This window comes from Saccopteryx leptura, chromosome 4 (assembly GCF_036850995.1).
Source record: "Saccopteryx leptura isolate mSacLep1 chromosome 4, mSacLep1_pri_phased_curated, whole genome shotgun sequence".
In the NCBI taxonomy this organism is placed as follows: Eukaryota; Metazoa; Chordata; class Mammalia; order Chiroptera; family Emballonuridae; genus Saccopteryx; species Saccopteryx leptura.
The window spans coordinates 185,924,673-185,944,488 of NC_089506.1; the positions used below are offsets into that span (position 1 = coordinate 185,924,673).

General features: G+C 35.1%; 1 protein-coding gene across 1 annotated transcript in view; it reads left to right on the forward strand.

Annotated features, from left to right (window-relative positions):
* Nucleotides 1–19,816, forward strand: part of SLC12A2 (solute carrier family 12 member 2) — a 95,700-nt gene that overhangs the window by 51,271 nt on the left and 24,613 nt on the right. The window contains exons 10-16 of the mRNA XM_066382141.1: nucleotides 2,360–2,511; nucleotides 8,502–8,609; nucleotides 10,042–10,165; nucleotides 11,167–11,268; nucleotides 12,649–12,804; nucleotides 14,084–14,183; nucleotides 18,229–18,340. Coding sequence (XP_066238238.1) covers nucleotides 2,360–2,511; nucleotides 8,502–8,609; nucleotides 10,042–10,165; nucleotides 11,167–11,268; nucleotides 12,649–12,804; nucleotides 14,084–14,183; nucleotides 18,229–18,340 — 854 coding nt within the window. The remainder of the gene's footprint in view (nucleotides 1–2,359; nucleotides 2,512–8,501; nucleotides 8,610–10,041; nucleotides 10,166–11,166; nucleotides 11,269–12,648; nucleotides 12,805–14,083; nucleotides 14,184–18,228; nucleotides 18,341–19,816) is intronic.

Here is a 19,816-nt window from a genome sequence, read left to right on the forward strand (position 1 = left end):
TGTCCCTATGTGTCCTTCTCTATCTGTGTGTGTCTCTGTCACACACAAAAAAATGTATAAACTCTAAAGTTTAAATTTTATAGTTAAATGTTTTAAGCATACTGTAAGAATCTATCTTATTTTAATACCAAATTAAAGAATCACAAACTCCAAATTCATAGACTATAGACTATAAGGTTTCCATAGTATTTCAGTAAGAAAATTTTATTTTTGCCATATAGTCAGTCATTTGGGGGCAGTAGTGACAGAACACTTTTTAACAAACTCTGATGCTAATTTGCATAAATGTAATTTTGAAATTTCATTAAACGGGGGTTATTGTGGTGGGCTAAATTAAATTTTTAAAAAGGAATTCATTTATGTATGGATTTCATTTATCCTTAAAATCCATACATAAACCTCATTTTCAAAAAATTTGTTCCCTTAAAAGTTCCTACTTAGCATTCTTGTTTATTTCATATACAAGCTAAAGAAAAGAAAATTTATTTTGTTTTGTTTTGTTTTATCGAGAGAGAGAGAGAGAGAGAGAGAAAGGGACAGACAGACAGGGAGAGAGATGAAAAGCATCAACTTGTAGTTGTGGCATCTTAGTTGTTCATTGATTGCTTTCTCATATGTGCCCTGATCCAGGGGTTCCAGCTGAGCCAGTGACCCCTTGCTGAAGCCAGTGACCTTGGGTTCAAGCCAACGACCTTGGGCTTCAAGGCAGTGACCTTTGGGCTCAAGCCAGCAACCATGAGGTCATGTCTATGATCCCACACTCAAGCCGGATGAGCCCGTGCTCAAGCCGGTGACTTTGGGGTTTCAAACCAGGGTTCTTAGTGTCCCAGGCCAACACTCTATACACTGTACCCCTTGTCAGGCAGAAAATTTAGTTTTAATTTAAAGAATGATATTAACTGACTATATTTAAAAGTGGAAAATAATTCTCTTTTTACCTGACCCCGTAACACTACTGGCCTCATCCTCATTTTATTCTGTCTACATTCACCCTTGGAGCAATAGCAGTAGTCCTTTCTCCCTAAGTCAGTGGCTGAGCCAGCACATTTTGCCTCTACACCAGTGGTTGTATAACTAGTTCAAAGCAATGGAGCCTTTTTCTCCAAAACATATTTTGGAACACAAAACATGTAAAAGCATACTTGCTTTAGGGCTAGACAGGGCTCGGCTCTTCCCTCATCCCCCAGTGGTTTCCAAAGTACCTTTAAGGAAACACGATTTTGCAGACAGTCCTCTGAAAGTTAAATGAAGAAATGTAAGTCATTAAAATATTCTCCCCTTTAAACTTAATTTTGCCTTTATTATTCTTTTTATTTATTTTTTGCTGTAATGTCTATATTACTTCGTATATGATGTGACAGTAGTGTTAAAATGCTTCAAAAGTAAAAATATATGAAGTCTAAGGAATGGTAATTACTTAACATCATATGTTATTCCAAATAATGAAGTGCTTTCTTCAAGAAAACACTTTAAATGTTTATTATGGGAGTTTTCAATTTTGCACAAAAGTAGAGAGCATTTTCTAACGATCCCAACATAACAATTATCACCAAGCTTCAGAAAGGTTTCAAGAACTATCAATACATAGTTAACCTTATTTCATCTATACCCATTCACTGTGCCCCACAGGTAATTTTTAAGTGAATCTCAGATACCATATATTTTATCAGGGCAGACCTATTTTAGACAAAGGTTTAAAAAGAATTATAATTCATTAATGTTCAAATTGTTTTCCCATACAGAAGATATTAACTGAAGTGTGACATTTGGCAGATTTTAAATATAAAGTATTTGGAGTATAGGAAAATATGCCATTTGGAACACTTAAAAAATATTTTATTGACTTTAGAGAGAATAGAGAGAGAAAGAGAAAAGTGGGGCAGGGAAGGAGCAGGAAGCATAAATTCATAGCAGTTGCTTCTTATATGTGCCTTGACCAGGCAAGCCTGGGGGTTAGAACCAGCGACCTCAGCATTCCAGGTCAACGCTTTATCCACTGCATCACCACAGTTCTGGCTTGGAACTCTTTCAACACAAGATTTTTATATTTGCTTAAGGATGTCTTAACCAAATAGGCCAGGAAATAGTTTTCCTAATATACTATTTATAAAGAACTATATTTAGAAGGTTGTAGAGTATACAAGTGTAAATAGTACTCTGTAAGTTTCCATTTCACTATGTAAATATTGGGGACAGTGATTTCCAAATTTTGTTCCATGTAAAGATGTCTTAATTGTAAATGCAGTGTATGCTATTACAAGCAAGTGTACATGCAGTATCATAATTTTTTATGGGTACATATAATACTTAAATGAATATAGACATTAGCTGTATTATTTGTTTTGTCATTTGTGCTCAGGTTCTTGTGTTGTTCGGGATGCCACAGGGAACATTAATGACACTATTGTAACCGAGCTGACAAACTGTACTTCTGCAGCCTGCAAATTAAACTTTGACTTTTCTTATTGTGAAAGCAATCCTTGTTCCTATGGCCTAATGAACAACTTTCAGGTGAGCATCAAATTTATGCTATACACACATTCTATATTTATCTAGATGTCAGACTACTACTGTCAAATCTGACCATTTAGAGTACAGCAGTAACTTAGAAAGGAGGATGGTTCTTTTTTTTTTTGCATTTTTCTGAAGCTGGAAACAGGGAGAGACAGGCAGACAGACTCCCGCATGCTCCCGACCGGGATCCACCCGGCACGCCCACTAGGGGCGAAGCTCTGCCCACCAGGGGGCGATGCTCTGCCCATCCTGGGCGTCGCCATGTTGCGACCAGAGCCACTCTAGCGCCTGAGGCAGAGGCCACAGAGCCATCCCCAGCGCCCGGGCCATCTTTGCTCCAATGGAGCCTCGGCTGCGGGAGGGGAAGAGAGAGACAGAGAGGAAGGCACCGCGGAGGGGTGGAGAAGCAAATGGGCGCTTCTCCTGTGTGCCCTGGCCGGGAATCGAACCCGGGTCCTCCGCACGCTAGGCCGACGCTTTACCGCTGAGCCAACCAGCCAGGGCCAAGGAGGATGGTTCTTATATTATATCTAGATATCTTTTCAGAAAGACTGTAGGTAATTAATTAGACAAACAGAAAAATATGAAATGGTAAAATCTCAAGCCATTCAAGAGCAAAACGTCCTCCATGGGTAACACCTAGAGTATAATATATATATAGTATACTGTTTTTGAAATAAAAGGATGCATAGGAAGCATCTCATTCATAGTCATTTTATTGGTCTTTTTCTGGATCCTCTGCTTTTTGCATTGATTTGTGTGTCTATTCCTCCACCAATACCATACATTCTTGATTACTGTAATTGTATAATAAGTTTTGAAGTCAGCTTGATCAATATTTCCCATTTTATCTTTTTTCAAAATTGTTGTAGCTATCTTAGTTTCTTTTCCATATACATTTTAGAATAATTTTATGTTTTTATTCTATCTACCAAAAGTCTTGCTGGGATTTTGATAGAAACTACATTAAACTCATATGTCAATCTGGGGAGATTTGACATGTTTACTATGTTGAGTGTTCCAATCCATGAATATGGTATGTTTTTCCATTTACTTAGATCTTTGATTTCTTTCATTAGCATTGTGTAGTTTTCAGAATACAAGTAAGTCCTGTACATATTTCATTAGATATATGCCTAAGTATTTCATTTTTAGTTTGAACAATTTAAATCCATACTAATTGAAATGATTTCAGTTTTCTAGTTAGAGAAAAGTCAATTTTCTCAATTTCGTTATGTAAATACCCCTTTAAAAGTATTGGTTAGTATTAATAGCGTTATTTAATTAGGTACGGCTCATAGAGTCATGCTGTGATAAACTACTATTTAACAATATAATTAAAATTCTTTTTAATTTTTTTTTTTTTTTTTTTTAATTTTTTTCTGAAGCTGGAAATGGGGAGAGACAGTCAGACAGACTCCCGCATGCACCCGACCGGGATCCACCCGGCACGCCCACCAGGGGCGACGCTCTGCCCACCAGGGCAGTTGCTCTGTTGCGACCAGAGCCACTCCAGTGCCTGGGGGAGAGGCCAAGGAGCCATCCCCAGCGCCCGGGCCATCTTTGCTCCAATGGAGCCTTGGCTGCGGGAGGGGAAGAGAGAGACAGAGAGGAAGGAGGGGGGGAGTGGAGAAGCAAATGGGCACTTCTCCTATGTGCCCTGGGGGGGGGGGTGGAGAAGCAAATGGGTGCTTCTATGTGCCCTGGCCGGGAATCGAACCCGGGTCCCCTCGCACGCCAGGCCGACGCTCTACCGCTGAGCCAACCGGCCAGGGCCTCTTTTTAATTCTTAATGGATGCTTGAAAGTTTGTGAACTTTTCAAACATATGAACAATGTAAAGATGAGTAATCACAAGTATTCATAGAATATTAGTCCTGCTTTTTTATTATTACCTTTATAAGGTATTCAAAGTACAAAGAAATTTCTATGAAATGTGTAGGATTTTAGAAACTGAGTAAAGACTATATAAAGAGAGAAAGAATTACTAAAATTTAAAGGATAACTTGAGAATTGCTTGATAGTCCTGGAATACTAGAAGAAAACACGAAGATGTAGTAGACTCAGGAACCTGAAATAATACATTCTGTTGTACATTTTTACAATAGATGGTTCTGTTATTCAAAGTAAAAAATAAAAGTTTTGCTTCCTAGTGGTTTTTTTTATTGTTATGTAAGTACAATAACCATAATAGTTGAGGATTCAATGTATTTCAGAACTGTAAATTTTATGTACAATACATAAATTTTATAACAAAATTTTGGAACTTAAATTTTTAATGGCATTATTTTTCTTTTCTATTATATAGTTTCAAGCAATTGACTACACTTTCAGTGCTTCTAAATATTGAATTCAATTATGTAACAGAAGTTTGTTTTGCTAATCACAAGACTAGGCAGAATTGTAGGAATGAAAGAAAGTATTCACGTCCAGCTATGATTCAGGCCAATTCTGACATTGATACTGTGTATGAAAGGCACAAATGTTGGCTTCTGACCAGTGACTGAAATGTCAATCACATTTCTGTGTTGCTACATTAAAACAGAAAAGTATGTTGTATCAAGTCTAGTATGGGTTCATTCAAGCAAAGAGGAGTTTTATATACATAAAGCTGCTTTTCTTATTTAAGTGAAATTTTAAGTAAAAAAAAAATTGTTAAATACTTTGTAAAGTGATACAAAATGGGGGGAAAATCCTGTGAAAATAAATTGCTTGTCTTTTAGAAAATTAAGAATGGAGGCTTGCACATAACTGAGGAACATATAAGTGGAAATCTCCATCATAAAATATATACAAAACCAAACTTTAGAATGCTGTTTTACATATAATTGACTTTTCACATTTCAGAAGGAAAAGTGATTTGGTCACTTTGTCTTAAATTTTTAAGTTTTTTTTTGTATATATATTCTTATGTTTCTTATTCTAGTAGTTCTAAATTTTAATGTCTGCTGAAACCTTGAATCCCCATTGTTTTATAAACAAAAATGTGAGTTTCTTTGCTCTTAGTCAAAGCAGTTCATACGCGGACTTAGATCCCACTGCCTTCTCCTTGGACGGGACTGCAGTCATGGTGTGTTTGTACACGTATACGTGCATACATGCTGACCTTGCCCTGTTCCTTTATTTGATGCTTCACTCTGCTTGGAAAGCAACTGCTTTTTATTTTTACGTGTCCAAATCAGTGTGCCCTGAAGATACTTCTGAACCCTAAATCATCAACACACATACCTGACACACAAAATTTCACCATTTTATTTGTCGTGTTTTTATCTTTCATTGTGCTTTTGTCTTTTTTTCTCATTTTTAGAGACAAAAACCATCTTTTTTCTTCTGATGTTACCAGTATTGATGTTATCATTATTCTTGCTACTCATATTTTACTATAAAATGGTGGCTAATGGAGAGGTATTGGGTAAATATATAACTAGAAAACAGGAAAACTGGCATAGAGTGTTTCCAAATGCTAAGTAGGAGAATTATTTATCTCAGTTTGAGTATATGGAAGAAGAGAAAACATAATTTTTTCCCTCACAACATGAAAGGTGAAAGGTTATGTTATTAGTAATGTGTCAATTTTGCTTTAGTCCATCAATGTGTTGTATTTTCTGTTCTCCACTTTTTTCTTCATTTATCTCTTGTTTTTACACTTACTTAGCTTTGAGGTCATTGCAGATAGGCATGGAATTTTGTATTATCTAATAAGTATACATAACAGAAATGAAGTCCGCCCATTTTTTATCTTGCTCCTCCTTATTTGTCTTACAATCTCATTTCCTAAAGATGGGGTTGGCAGTGCTAAGTAATCTAGCACTACTAGCTGTGAAAAATAGTGATTATGAAAAATGAATGGCCTATATATAACTACTAAATCATTAAAAGGCTGAATTGAAAATCATTTTTTCAAGTTTTTTTCTCCTCACGATGCTTAGAGAAGGCAATGCTAATGTATCTTAAAACACATGTATTCTTCACTTTTAACCCTAAGTCTTCTAAAAGATACATTTAAATGAAGTAATTTAAATACACATGAAACCAGACTTAAGTATTATGACCAGGTAATTTTACATTGGGTTTAAAGTATTACAGTCAGAGGTTTATAGTCATAAACTATTAGAGTAATAATAGCCATAACAGTGTAATGCCTGATTTCCTAATTCCTTGGTCTCAGTTGCCATGCTCTTGGTGAATGTAAATGAAAGGTAAATCTCCACTAATGAATGACTCTAGTGATGATCATCACTCACTACTGATGAAATTTATAATTGATGGATCAAGCTGAACAGTACCTGAACCCAACAACTCTTTCACCTCATTTTGGTATACTGACAGATTTTAGAGTTACAGAAAGAATAGCGCAGTGAATACCTGCATACCTACCCTTCACTTATATTTACTAGTTATTTATATTTTGCCCCATTTGTTTATCTTTCTGTGTATGTATATTCCTCTGTCCTCAAACATATAAGAATTGTAGACATTGCAACATGACAGTTTGAAGTATTTAAAACATTCTATGCAAGCACAGTACAATTATCCCACTCAAACAATTTAATGTCAGTGAAATGTTATCTAAATATATATATATTCCATATTCATATTTTCCCTCTTGTCCCACGAATGTCCTTTATAGCCATTTTCCCCACTTTCAGGATCTCATCTGGGATCATGCATGGCAGTTAATTACCTTGTTATTTTTAAATCCTTTAATCTAGAAGAGTTTCCAGCTTGCCTATTTTAATCTTTCAGGATGCTGACATTTTGAAGGGTTAAGGCAAGTGATTTTACATTGTGCCCCTCAGTTTGGATTCATCTTGTTATCTTCTCATGATCTAAATGATATATCCATTTTTTTTTAAACTTCATCATTGGGAAATGTTTGGACATGTACAAAGATAAGGGAAGCAATACAATGTACCTATACATACACATTTTCCAGATTCAACAATTTTCAATGGACAGCTGATTTTGTTGTATTTATAAATCCCACTTCTAGAAGCAAATCCTAGATTTAGATTGTTTCAGCTGGAAATATTTCCACATTTAGCTCTAAAAAGTATTCTTCAAACAAACAACCCCCCCCCCAAAAAAAAAAACATAAACACATCCACAATATCAATATACTATCTTAACAACAAAAAAAAAGAAACAACCCTCTTGATGGAACTATGTATATCGCATCACCTTGAAATATTCTTGCCAGAAAATCTGTACATTAGTCTGGTTCATTGTTGAGGCCTACTCAGCAGCTCACTGGAAACACAGAGGTGAGATAGCAGCTCACTGGAAACACAGAGGTGAGATAGAAGCTCACTGGAAACACAGAGGTGAGAGATGCAATCATCAAAATCTAGAGTGAAGGTTTTATAGGAGAAATAACATAAAAATCATAAAATGCAAAGGAAAGAGTGAACCTGTAGATTTAAAAGACTTTGAAGAGACACATCAAATGTAAAGCAAAATCCTTTTGCGGATCCTGATTTGTACAGACCATTTTGAAAAGCAAAAGAAGAGGGACAGTTTGGGAAATGTGAATGCTGGTTGGCTATTTGGTGCTGTAAATGAATTATTTAGGTTTTAAGCTGTGACAGTGGCTTTGCAGTTACAGTTTTTAAAAGTTCTTACCTATTAGAGGCAAATACTGAAACATTTGTGCATGAAATGATATCTGTGGTTTGATTCACAATAATGTGGGATTGGCGCAGGCTTGGTCATTGTTGAAACTGGGTGATGAATGGTTGGTAGTTCAATAGGCTCTTTTCTCTGCATTGTGTGTCTTTGAAATTTTACAAAAGAAAAAGATTTTTTATAGGTAAGGACTAGAGGTATATCTGTTTCTGAATTTGTAATGCATGTAACAGTTATTACTGTTGTTTATAATCAGAGTTTTTCCCAATATTAGTTTCTTTCATTAGAATAATGATGTATAAGTATGTTCCTTTTAAAATTGTTTGTCAAACTTATTTTTCCATTTTTATCACTTTTTTTTAGGTAATGAGTATGGTGTCAGGATTTGCCCCATTAATTTCTGCAGGTGTATTTTCAGCCACTCTTTCTTCTGCATTAGCATCCCTCGTGAGTGCGCCCAAAATATTTCAGGTAAGTATTTCCACATGACAAGTTTTACTATAGGGGAGTTTAAGGGAATATATTTTATTCTGCGATTGTTAATATTTTTAAATTATTTGCTTACTTCTGTCAATCCCATATGTATAATGCACACACACACACACACACACATATCAAGAATGGTGTTGCCTGACCAGGCTGTGGTGCAGTGGATAGAGTGTCAGTCTGGGATACTGAGAACCCAGTTTCAAAACCCCAAGGTCGCTGCTTGTGTGCAGGCTCATCCAGTTGAGCACGGTGTTGCCAGCTTGAACGTGGGATCATAGACATGAACCCACAGTCTCTGGCTTGAGCTCAAAGGTCGCTGGCTTGAGTCCAAGGTCGCTGGCTTGAGCAAGGGGCCACTTGCTCTGCTGGAGCCCCCTGGTCAGGGCACATATGAGAAAGCAGTCAATAAACAATTAAGGTGCCACAATGAAGAACTGATGCTTCTCATCTCTCTCCCTTCTATTCTTTGTGTCCCTGTCTGTCTCTGTCTCTATCTCTCTCTTAAAAAAAAAAAAAAAGACTAGTGTTTACTTTTAGGCATATAAATGTAAATGTCTATAAATAATAAACAGTTTTACATTTTTATACTGTCAGAATATAGTCTTTGAATTGTGTTTCTGGAAGTAGTGATAAATTTTTGCTTTTTTTTTAACATACTCTGTTAGCATAAATTTTCATATTTACCAAGGATAAGAAGTGCGATTCAAGACTGTAAATTAGAAGAATTAAAGGATCTTGTTTTGATTAGCATGATGCCAACCTAAATTTTTTTTTATTTTACAAATAATTGCTGAATATGTACCACACACTGTGTTAGGTACTCAGAGTATAATGATGAATTAGATAGATAATATCTCCCTTTAATGAGCATTAAATGAATAGCTGATACTGAATAAAACATTTTTATTACAAAATCAGATCAACAAAATTTTGATTTTGCAGCTTTGTTCTTAATGTAGTTGTAGCTAGTTATTACAGTGAAGATGTAGAATATATTTCTTAAAACAATATTCAGTAGTTTTTAAAAAATGAATGAGTTCTATAAATAAGATTTTTATCTGCTTTAAGTCTAGCATTGGAACTCACTGTAAAGTAGGTCACATCTCTGTCATACTTCTCAAGCTTCCAGATTTCTTCTATTTGTATGCCTGCTTTTCTGATTTTATTCATAAAAGAATTTCAGCATGGTGGTGGGATATGGTGAATAAAATCTTCAGGTATTGTAAGCTTTTTCTACTCTGAAAATGTTTGCATCTGCTTTACAGTTTGTAGGTAAAGTAATGTGAGACGGGAAAGAAAGAGGATAAAGAATTAGAAAAGTGGGTTTCATTCCTGACCAACCTGTTGTAACTATAAGCAAATCTGATGTCTAATTTCAAAATGTTTCATATTATTGTTTACATTTCTTCATTAGGCTCTATGTAAGGACAACATCTACCCAGCTTTCCAGATGTTTGCAAAAGGTTATGGGAAAAATAATGAACCTCTTCGTGGTTACCTCTTAACCTTCCTAATTGCACTTGGATTCATCTTAATTGGTTAGTCAAATAAATGGTGTGCCTAATGTAGATTTTGGTGTATTTATAGTATTAGCTGTAAACATTGAATTATTAAATAGTAAACAATGTTGCCTAGTATACTGTTAGTTTCTTTCTGATCAAATGAAAGAGTGTTTAAAAAATACTGCAAATAGCACTCAAAGCATATTTTCTAATAAAAAAGGTATTACCATCACTAAGTCCCCATTAGGGCTAGAAAGAACTCTTAGGTTTTGTCCCTACAACAAATACAATAATAGGGTAAAGAAAAGAATTTCAGCATTTCCCTTGAAAGTAGGAACTCTACTGTTTGGCACTTTGCCTCTGCTCGCCGGTGAGCTAATGGGTCACATTGCTAAAGACCATTTGACTTTTATTAAAAGTCTGATTATACCACCAGCTGTGGAAACTAACCATCAATTCTATTTAGGAGTATGTATCCTTTAGAAACTTGCATGTGTGCCTGCATACAAGAGTGTTTTTAGTGTTCTTAGTTAGAATAGTAAGAAATGAAAGCAACCTTGATACCTGTCAATGGAGGAATGAAACTGCAGAATAATACTCAGCAGTAAAAAAAGAATGAACTTGGTTTTCATATCTATCACCACTATTTTCATATCACTGTGGATGAACCTCAAATATAATAATTTGAAATCAAATTGCAGAATGATACATATAGTATGATACTATTTATGTGACTTCTAAAACACCTTAACAGTACTGCACAATGCTGATTGACTATATATGGATATAGGAAAACTTTATAGCATTGGGAAAAGAATATACCGACTTTGGAATAGTGATATATACTGGTGGTTTCAACTGTACATAAGGTTTGATTTCTAAAAAGTGAAGTGCATATGGCAAAATATATTTATTAAATCTAGATGGTCAATATAGGAGCAGCATTATGTCATTATCTGAAGATTTGAAATAATTCATAATTTTGAAAAGTTAAAAATATCTAATATGTCAATAATTGTGCCTTATTTCTTTTGCAGCTGAACTGAATGTTATTGCTCCAATTATCTCTAACTTCTTCCTTGCATCCTACGCACTGATCAATTTTTCAGTATTCCATGCATCACTCGCAAAATCTCCAGGTGATTTTACCCTGTTTAAAAGCTTTTTAAATGTGGTCATTTCTTAGATTTTAGAGGAAATAAACCTAACACATTTTAAAAGATGGTATGTGTAGGATTAGCTCATTAGTGCTCAGTCTGCTTTTATAGTTGAGTCACATTAACTGTGCCTTCAAAGACCTCTTTATCATGAATTTTACTGGTAATATTCTGTTTTTTATTTTCAAGTAATGCTATCATTTAAGATAACATTACTCCCAAATTCTGACCAGCACTGTGAAAGAATTATTTTGCTTTTTTTCTTCGTTTTTGTTTATTTAGCTGCTTTCTCTTTTAGTTCTAAGACCATTATATATAGTTGACCTGAGCAGATATATTTTTAACACAGTGAGTTCTAATATAGGGGCCTTTATCAGTGGGAAACACATTCGTTACAGGATTTTTGTTATAAGCCACGACACCACCTGGATATCAGGGAAGGAAATGAAAGGACAAAAAGCACTGTACTTGCAGGGGTCTGGAGGTCTCGGAATGGGCGAGAGAACGTGGTAACTCAGGACAGATAGCTTAGCTGCAGATTTTACTGTAAGAACGTGAATTTTAGAGGTGGGTGTGGCTTTAAAGGAATCTTGTGTTTGCCTCTTCTTTAATTTGAATGTGTTAATACCAGTACCATTAGTTGTGGTATTGTAATATCATTTTGCAAGAGATTATAACTGGGGGAAACAGGTAAAAGGTATGCGGATGTCTCTGTATTATTTCTTAAAACTTCATGTGAATTTGTAATTATCTCAAAATTAAAAGTTTAACTTTAAATATTGCAAATTTTATTGAAATGACTTAAAATTTTTAAAAATTTGAGTGAAGCTTAATTCATAAGTTTTTACCAAATGGGAAGATATGTTTCTATAACTAACTCTTAGTTTTTTCAACAAATAGATAAATTTTTAACAATTCTCAAGAATATTTTTTCCAAAATGTTTTGTATATTCATTAGAATATGGTATGTCTCATACCAAAAATCAGGAAAGATAACCACCACACTATCAAGGACTCAAACCTCTTTTTAAAAACTTTCTCCATCCAGTTATTAGTGGTCACTAGGGTAGGTTGAATTACACTTTTTTGCTAAAGAGTTTACTGGATACAGAACCACTAAGACAGAATAATGTAGAAGTGTACACAGGTGTGCTCTTTTCATGGCCACCCAGAGTCATGAAATTAAATCGTACTCAATAGTGGTTTATGACTTTACTGTTATGTATTAGCCTTATACTTAAATGTTTAAAGATCTCTCTGTATAGCAGCCACAAGAAAGTTATTTTGTACATACATAGGTACCACTGTCTAAAGCAGATGAGGTATGTGAATGACTCATTTATCTATTTTATTTGTTGTTAGGATGGCGTCCTGCATTCAAATACTACAACATGTGGATATCACTTATTGGAGCAATTCTTTGTTGCATAGTGATGTTTGTCATTAATTGGTGGGCTGCACTTCTGACATATGTCATAGTCCTTGGGCTCTATATATATGTTACCTACAAAAAACCAGGTTAGTAACCTTTTCTATTTAGTATTTCAAGCTAGAAACATCTGGAAATTCTTTATTTTTCATATCTAAGCATCATCTTCTATATATTTAAAAGATACTTTGTGTAAAATGTCAAATATTTTATTTTTAACCACATGTAGTTTTAATGAAATAATTATAAGACGTTTTATTCTATGAAATCCCATTCATACCCATAAATTAAATTTAATCCTTTTTGTGGAAAAATAACAAATTCATATACTTAACATTCTGTTGCACTCAAAAGATTTTTAAATTATTCTTTGAAATTATTTGATTTGCATTATTGTAGCTATAAGCTTAATAAGCATACGTATGGATGTACTACCTGGTATGGTCTGAGTACCTACTGTAATACATACCACAGAATTCACAAAATACCAAAAGATGTAGTATGTTTCCACTAGCTTACTATGTGACAGGGAAAACTGGACAAACATTTTAACTGGGAAATAGTTCAAGATTATCTAGAATGTGTCTTATTGGTAACTGTTGGTATATATTCATGTAAGAAGATGATGCTAAGATATAATAGAATTGCTCCACTATTCACTATGGTGACCTGTAATACAGAAGAAAGGTAAGTGATACAAGTTTGAAAATTTGGGGCCCAATAGACTAGATTAGGAACTGATTACAAGAGCAGTGAGGAAACATTTTTTAATTCTACTACTATACAATGACGTTTTGGATTAGATAGAATGGTGGCTTTAGAGATGAAGCGGACAAAGAAAGTATGGTTTTAACTATCTTAGAAGCAATCTTTTCTCTAATATGCCTATTGACTCTCTAAAGTAACAAATGCATAAAATCATCATTTGTGTTCAGGCTGCTTATTTAATAAAGAAAAAATTGCCTATCCAAATAGCTTTAAACTAGTAAGTACTATGAACTGTACTTTTTAACTTAATATTCACGGAGCTGCCTCTTTCCCTTTAACTTTGGCTATATAAACAATAATTTTAAAATGTTTTCTTTATCTATGAAAGACTCTGGAATTGCACACAGAGCATGTATGCAGCCCTGTCATCTCAGCCTTTTCTAAACTGTACTTTAAAAAAAAACAAAACACAATTATAGTTCCGATTAGCATTGTCTTAATGTCATGCTGTGAACTTGAACTATTAAAAGTTCCAACTATAATAGTTTATTTTAGCAATTGACTTTTTAGATGTGACAGCACTCTTTACTTCTCTGTGTCTCAAACTGGTGCTTGGTTGCTAACGTTGGTGTGCTGCGGCATGAACGCTGTCTCCTGCAGACGTGAACTGGGGGTCCTCCACGCAAGCCCTGACTTACCTGAGCGCGCTGCAGCATTCCATTCGTCTTTCGGGGGTGGAAGACCATGTGAAAAACTTCCGGTAAGTGAGGAAGTAATACAGAAATGTTCTGTCTTAGGTGGCAAGTAGTTATTCACTTACTGTCCAGTAATAATTGTATATGCTGGTATTTCATGAGAAGTTCTCTTAAAGTATAGAATATTATTTTTTGTTTTGGTTGAACTTGGGCATTTATTTAAACAAGGTGAGGTTCTTAGTCATCATATTTTACAAAGAGATAAATTATCCTCTACCTTACAAAAACATTGTAAAAGCCTTAGAGGTCTCATATGAAGACTTTTAGATAGTAGGTATCAAGTGAACAGTTTTTTCCTTCTGTGGCCAGTGAAGTCATAGAACTACTCCATAACTACTAAGTATGAAATCCATAAAGATTTTTGATGTAACTTATTTTGTAATTTTATTAAGGCACTAAATATTTTCATGTTAGTCATTTCTTTCTCATCATTGACTAACTGGAAACCAGTTTTAATGATTGAGTCAATGCCTTAATATATAGTATTTATTACTGTTTTTTTCAATAAATGACTTTACATTTTATCTTAATAGTTTATTGATCAGTCATCAATTTGAAAACTATTCCTAAATTTAACATGCTTCTAATAGTTGATAAGAACCAATTACTAAAGCACTATTGATAAATACTTTTTTAAATCCAGAAATATTACTTACATATTTTTTAAAGAAACCCTGAGGACGTCATAAGCACTAGAAAAGAATAGCTCTCCCAAATCTCTCCCAGTAAGAAAAGTTTTTGTGTCCTCTTTTTGTTATTTGTTTTTTATCCACTTCCCCTTTTTTCTCGAGTGAAAGGTTCCTCGAGAGCACAGATCTTCAGCTTTGGAGTAGAGAGAAATTGGGAAAAGAAACAGGAGTAAGAGCCCCGGGAGAGCATTTTCAGATCTTATTTTCAGTTTGGTTTAAATAAACTCTTGTAAAAGTCAAAAAGGAAAATAAGAGAGCCCTGGGAGGAAAACTAATTTCAGTGCAAGTTGAATAGTTGAGGCTAAATATTGCATAGTATAGAAATCATTCCTTTATGTAAAGTTGTATCCCAAAACTGAGAGTATATATATCCAAGAATCAAAGTTAATTTGCCATCAATAAAAACTGTTGCTTTGGTTTATTATAGTGATGGGAACATTTTTAAAAAGTTTTATATTCTAATAAGGCTTTTAAAGTTTTCATCAGAATTATATATGGACATAGTATAAAAAGGAAAAACTTAGTTTGTCATTAACATCAGCATTTTCCCCATTTATCATGTTTCTATTTCTCTTATGTATCACAGGCAACTACTTTCAACTCGTATTTCATTTAGTGTTTACTTCATTTTCCTAAACACATGCTGTCTTGCTGTACTTTTTGCTTTTTAATTTTAGGCGTTATCTATTGATGGCTTTCATCCCTGTGCACTCACCAAATACACACACGCCCTTCCTTTTATCTCATACTCCCAGAATATTTTAATGCCATTACTTTGATTAGATCATACTTGGTATTTTTATGACTTTTCAACATGATTCAGAGCTAAGCCATGTGGTAAATTATGACTGCTTTTTTTCCTGTATGGCTTTTTCTGTTTTCTCTATAGTTAGTAATTTTCTTATTTTTTTCTTACCACTATCTCAGTTTTCACCAAACTTGCTGAAAGATTTTGTTTCCTTCGGTTTGTAGTTTCTGTTTCCTTGAAATGTTTTTCTCACTGTTCCCTGTTTCTTTAACTTGAGTTCTTAGATTTCACCTGATCTTAAGTGATCCTTGGCCAGGGAAGCTCTGCACTGGTGGGTGGGGCTTGTCAGTGAGGTCCTTAATGTAGATTAGTGTGGCCTTGCTGGGTCTTTGAGAAATTTAAGTTATCTTAAAGGCTTTCTTTTTTATATGATTATATTTCCCAGAACAGAAGCTTTTAATCTCTGCTTGTTCGTAAATTCCTGACTACCAGAGTTCCGATAGCCAAGTGGGAAAGGAGCTTGGAGGCTTCTGCGTGCAGCATATAAATGCTCTCCTGACTCCCCTACTTCAAGTAGTTTCTGCCCTGAGCTGTTGCTGGTTTCTCCCAGACCAGATGCCCTCGTAGGAAATAAGCCCTAGCCTAATAGGATTGGAGAAGGAGAGGGACACCTGCCCATCGTAGTGATGGAAATAACTGGGTTTGTCTTATTGCTTCTTATGAAAACTTTAAACCAGTCCTTGGTTTCTTTAACACATTGCCCCTGCTACTTCCAAATGCATCTACTGCCTCTAATTCCTGGGGGTTTGGGTGATTTTTAAGATGTAAAATCAGTTAGCTTTGCAGATTTCTCTTATGCTCATTTAGGATATAGCCTTTTTCTGATGTACAAAAACCCTTTAGTGTTCTTCCATCTATTTCCAAGCTTTTAATATCTCAGTGCTGTGGTATCCTATTATAAATATTCTTTATAGTTTTGTGCCTTAAAAGATCCCATTATATCATGGAAACTTTTGAGAAGGAGTTAAAATCAAGGCTGATGTTTATACTCTGTCATCATTACTCAGTCATCCCTAGTATATTTTGCACAATACCTTTTTTTTGTATGATAAAACTATACCAAATGTATATGCCTTTGTGCTATGTTTACTATTTAGTAAATATAGAGACTAAAAATTAATTTCCCATAGTAATAGACTATACTGAGTATAGGTTAAAGTACCATAACAAAAAGCTAAAAAAAATACAGTGGCTAAATACGACAGACATCGGTGTCATGTGATATTCCAAAGATACATGGATGGTTCGTGGCAGGCAGATTGCTGCGCTTGGTCATTCAGTTCCCACATTCCTTGTATCTCCTCAGTCTGCCATTCCCCTAGGAGGTGTTTCTGTCCTTGTGGTCAGTGTCATTAGCACATCCAAGGTCTAGCTTGTAGGAAAGGAAAGGAAGGTATGGAGAGTGACCAGCTTCCCTATTAAAGGACGTGACCTGGAAATAGGAATATCATGTGGGCTGTAAATCAGTCAGAGCACTATTATTAGCTGCTAGGAAGGCTAGGGAATGTAATCGGTAGCTAGGGAGCCAGCACAACCTGCGAACGTGGGGACAGTGGACCATATTAGCAGTCTGGGCCCTAGAGGATGATTCCATGTTTGACTACCCCGAAGCACTTCTCCCAGGCAGAACTGATTTTTCAGATAGCTGCTAAATTATGAGTGTTCGTTCATTTTTCAGTCTTTAGTCAGGTTTGCATGCTTATTTTGTGAATATAGTTAATAACTACCCTAACAATTTAGTGATTAAGACAATTTTCAGTATATTTTCTTTTTGTTGTTTAAATTTTATACATTCTTGTTTTAAAGAATTTTTTCTTATCAGTTTGAACTTATAAAATGGATATTTGAATATTTTTTCATCAAAAGATTGATTTCTATCTGTAGGTAGGAGAAAATAAATACAAAAGTCATGTAGCTGTCTTGTATTTGCAAAGACATTTTAATTCAGTTTGGGCTTTCACCATAATTAATTGGATTTAAAATTTTTAGTTTAAATAGGAGCCTTAGAAGCCTTTTCTTAACCATAGGTGGATTTACTCATATGACAACAGTCATAAAAATTAAGGTAGGTTAGAAAGGGTTAATATTATAAAATAGAAGTAATTATGATTTGATCAGACTAAGAACAGTGACCTGTTTCTGTACATGGAGGCAAGGCCATGTTCTCGGGAAGTTTTGTGAGCTCTGTGAAAGAACTGGAATGTTTATTACCTTTAGAAGATTAAAAGTTGTTACATTCTTTTTAATCAGTATAGCCATTTCTTTCTGTAATACCTACCAGAATCTTGATGTATAATATATTAGCTGTTACTTTTGAAGAACATTTGGCATAATGTTTGTTCCAAGAAGGTTCTGTTCTACATTTCTCATGTATCAAGAAACCCTAGTTAAAAGTCATCTTTTATGAGAATCCTGTGACCTGTGTCTTGAAGACAGTTGCATAAATGAGATTCTAGTGTAAAATAATATATTCTTAGAGGAACAATGTAAAATCATGTCCATGTTATCTAAAACTTAAACTGTTAATTTTGTTTTTCTTTTTCTTTAAATTAGGCCACAGTGTCTTCTTATGACAGGTGCTCCAAACTCACGCCCAGCTTTACTTCATTTGGTTCATGCTTTCACAAAAAATGTTGGTTTGATGATCTGTGGTCATGTACATATGGTAAGTGTTGTTTTGTTTTCTTTTTTTCTTTTTCTTTTTCTTTTTTTTATCTTTTGTATTTTTCCAAAGTAAGAAGTGGGGGGGGGGGGGGGAGTGCAGAGAGACTGACTCCTGCATGAGCCCAACCGCAATCCACCCGGCATGCCCACCAGGGGGCGATGCTCTGCCCATCTGGGGCGTCACTCCGTTGCAGCCAGAGCCATTCTAGCACCTGAGCTGGAGGCCATGGAGCCGACCTCAGCACCCGGGCCAACTTTGCTCCAGTAGAGCCTTGGCTGCAGGAGGGGAAGAGAGAGAGAGAGAAAGGAGAGGGGAAGGGTGGAGAAGCAGATGGGTGCTTCTCCTGTGTGCCCTGGCTAGGCACTTTGGAAAAATATGAAAAAAAAACAAAAAAACATTTATCACTGTGTATGTAATTTATGTTGGGGGAGGCTTTCTAGAATCTGAAATGATTTTAAAATATAAACAAATATGTTGGGTGTTTTTTTAAAGGTAGTTATTTTCATCAAAATATTTTTGCAGCAAAACTGCCTTAAAACCTTATTTTTAAAAAGATGTTAGAATTTTAAACTTTGTTTTTCTTATTTATTCTGAGTAGATTTCAGTAAGCTGTATTGCCCTTATAGAATGGTTTGGCTAAGCAAAATAGCTTCTTGGTAACTAAGGAGGCTAAATGAAATTCAATATATGTTTCTTTCTTACTGATATTTCTCATAAAGCCCTGAGAATACTGGGAATATTTACTTACCAGAAAAAAAAAGAGGAAGGGGTTGGAGCAGATAGACAAAACGTGGTAAATATCTAGTATCCAGTATGTAAGAAGAGTAGAGCAAATGCTGAATTTCTAAGTTCAAACACTTTTAATTACCCATTAATTTTTGTTTTAACCATGAGTAATAAAAAATATTAAAAATAGTGATTAGCCTGACTAGATGGTGGTACAGTGGATAAAGTATCGGACTGGGACACAGAGGACCCAGGTTCAAAACCTCAAGGTCACCGGCTTAAGGGCAGGCAAGCTCATCTGTCTTGAGCGCAGGCTCACCAGCTTGAGGGTCACTGGCTTGAGTGTGGGATCATAGCCCTGACTTCGTGCTCGCTGGCTTGAAGCCCAAGGTCACTGGCTTGAGCAAGGGGTCATTCACTCTGCTCTAGATCCCAGGTCAAGGCACATATGAGAAAGCAATCAATGAACAACTAGGTGCCCCAATGAAGAATTGATGCTTCTCATTTCTCCCCTTCCTATCTGTCCCTATCTGTCTCTTGTCTCTGTCAAAAAAAAATAAATAAATAGTGGTTAGCTTTCATCTAAAAGTAATTTTCTATTTTTTGGCATCTTCGCTATTAAAAACAGTCACCTGTTCTGCGTAAGAAATTGGAATATTTAATTTGTCATACTAGTTTTTCTTGTTCATCTTGTTTTGGTGCTAGAAATGTGTGTGTTGTATGCCTGTGTTCCCGCCCCTGCTTGAGTTG